At 32.7% G+C, this 2,500-nt stretch overlaps 1 protein-coding gene across 1 annotated transcript in view; it reads left to right on the top strand.

Annotated features, from left to right (window-relative positions):
• LOC136850484 (uncharacterized) overlaps positions 1–2,500 on the top strand; it is a 25,735-nt gene that overhangs the window by 148 nt on the left and 23,087 nt on the right. The window contains exon 1 of the mRNA XM_067124056.1: positions 1–30. This exon is cut by the window's left edge and continues 148 nt beyond it. Within this exon, the coding sequence (XP_066980157.1) occupies positions 1–30 (30 nt within the window). The remainder of the gene's footprint in view (positions 31–2,500) is intronic.

The raw sequence follows: 2,500 nt of genomic DNA, 5'->3' as shown, positions 1-2,500 counted from the left end.
CGGAGGTGGCGTTGTTTTTCGTGTGGGAAAGTATGGATGTTTTTTATATATATATATATATATATATATATATTATATATATATATATATATATATATATATATATATATATATATATATATATATATATACACACACACACACACACACACACACACATATGTAATGTTATATATATATATATATATATATATATATATATATATATATTATGATTTTAGTGTGTGGAAATATATGTGTTTTCATATATATATATATATATATATATATATATATATATATATATATATATATATATATATAATATATATATATATATATATATATATATGAAACAATCAACAAGTCATTATGGCTATCAAAAATATATTCGTGTTTAGTAGTGGCAATTAGTTCTATATCTATCTATCTATCTATCTATCTATCTATCTATCTATCTATCTATCTATCTATCTATCTTTCTATCTATCTATCTATATATATATATATATACATACATAGATATAGAATCTAATTGTCGCTTTCACCAAGCATGAATATATTTTTGATAGCCATAATGACCTGTTAATTGTTTCATTTCCTCACATAATTTTAGATACGCCTCGGTGTTCATTTATATCATCCATTTCACCTTTTGTAAGCTATTATTCATTTTTTTTTTAATTATGTCACTGAATAACCTTCACTCACTCTTCCAGCTCTTAATATACCATTCCTGGACTAGGTGAGTCTCATTATACAGACTTAAACTTTTCAGATTTTTTTTTTTTTGCGTTTGTATTTCTTACAAATATATACACTCTTTATTCGAAATCATTCTCCCCCCTCTCTCTCTCTCTCTCTCTCTCTCTCCTTTAATGAACGGGTCCTATTATATATACACATGAACTCTTCAGAATTATTTTTTTTGTTTCACCTGTATTTCATACAGTTATACACTCTTGGCTCAGTGCTTGTACAAAATTTGGTGAAAATAACAATCTCTCTCTCTCTCTCTCTCTCTCTCTCTCTCTCACATATATATACACCTTTGGTTCAGTGCCTGACTAAAATTTGTTTATGATAACTCTCTCTGCTCCCCCTCACTCTCTCTCTCTCTCTCTCTCAAATATACACCTTTGGTTCAGTGCTTGACTAAAATTTGTTTATGATAACGCCCCCTCCTCCCCTCCCTCTCTCTCTCTCTCTCTCTCTCTCTCTCTCTCAAATATACACCTTTGGTTCAGTGCTTGACTAAAATTTGTTTACGATAACTACCCTCTCTCTCTCTCCTTTCTCTCTCCTCAAATAACCTTTAGTTCTGCTTGACTAAAATTTGTTCTCTCTCTCTCTCTCTCTCTCTCTCTCTCTCTCTCTCTCTCTCTCTCTCTCTCTCTCTCTCTCTTTTACGCCTTTCAGCTCTGGATAATGGAAAGCACCGCCGCTCATAAGGGATATGCAACAATATCAGACTCCCTTCGCTGGCAAGTGCTTGCTTTTTTGTTCTTGTTTTTGTTTTCCTCTTTATTTGTCCGTCTATTGTGACGCGCTGAAGAACCCAGGCCTATTTTTATAGGCCGTGAAGTCTTTTGAACTCGGCTGCTTTCAAGGGGCCGCAGGATTTCTCTCTCTCTCTCTCTCATCACCATGGGCGATGGGATCCATTTTTCTCAATTCTTTTCTCTCTGTCTCTTTTCCCTCATTCGTTCTACTCTCCATTTTCTGGTTGCAGTTCCTCCGGCCATTTTGTTTTTAACCTTCTTCGTTTGTCCGTGTGTGTGTATGTGTGTGTGTTTGTCTGTGTGTGTGTCCATTACGGGAAATGAGGAACAGGCAAAGTTGGATAAATTTGCTCTTATTTCTCAGTGAATGGTTTCAGCGTCGTCTCTCATTTATTAAGTAAAATCCACAAAGCACGAAAACGGAATGTATTTAGCGTTCGAAAGCTCAATAAATTTCATCCTCGTGTTTTATGGGTTTGACTTTATCTTGTATACATAGAAAATGCGTATTTCTTAGCACTTTCTCCTTGCTTTCATTTCGTAGAAAGTTGATTTCGAAAGCTGCGAAATACAGTTTGATATACCACGGACCATAACAAAAAAGCTATTGTCTTCTCATTTATGGAGAAATATTACGGTGGTAATATGGTTTCTGCCTCACTAATGAACGATCTTGATGTTCATTCTTTTTTTTAAACTATCCCTTAAATTGGAAGAAAAAATAATTCTATATATATATACATATATGTGTGTATAATTATTTTTTCTCTAAATTTTATTATTTTTATAATAGATTTTTAGTGTTTTCCATTTTTATATTTCTGATTTATTTTATTTCTATCTAAATCTTCAATATTTTTTTGTCATTATTTTTCATGGGGGGACGTCACGTGCCCAGGTGCCCACCCCGTGTATCAGCTAATGGGTATAGCCTAGGAATTCGAAAACTCTCCCGATAATTTTTTTTTCATGCAAAATTATTTAAAGCTCTACTGTTTTCGCAATGAAACTTGAATTCC

This window comes from Macrobrachium rosenbergii, chromosome 22 (genome assembly GCF_040412425.1).
Source record: "Macrobrachium rosenbergii isolate ZJJX-2024 chromosome 22, ASM4041242v1, whole genome shotgun sequence".
NCBI classification, from domain to species: domain Eukaryota; kingdom Metazoa; phylum Arthropoda; class Malacostraca; order Decapoda; family Palaemonidae; genus Macrobrachium; species Macrobrachium rosenbergii.
This window is presented reverse-complemented; position numbering and strand designations above follow the sequence as displayed.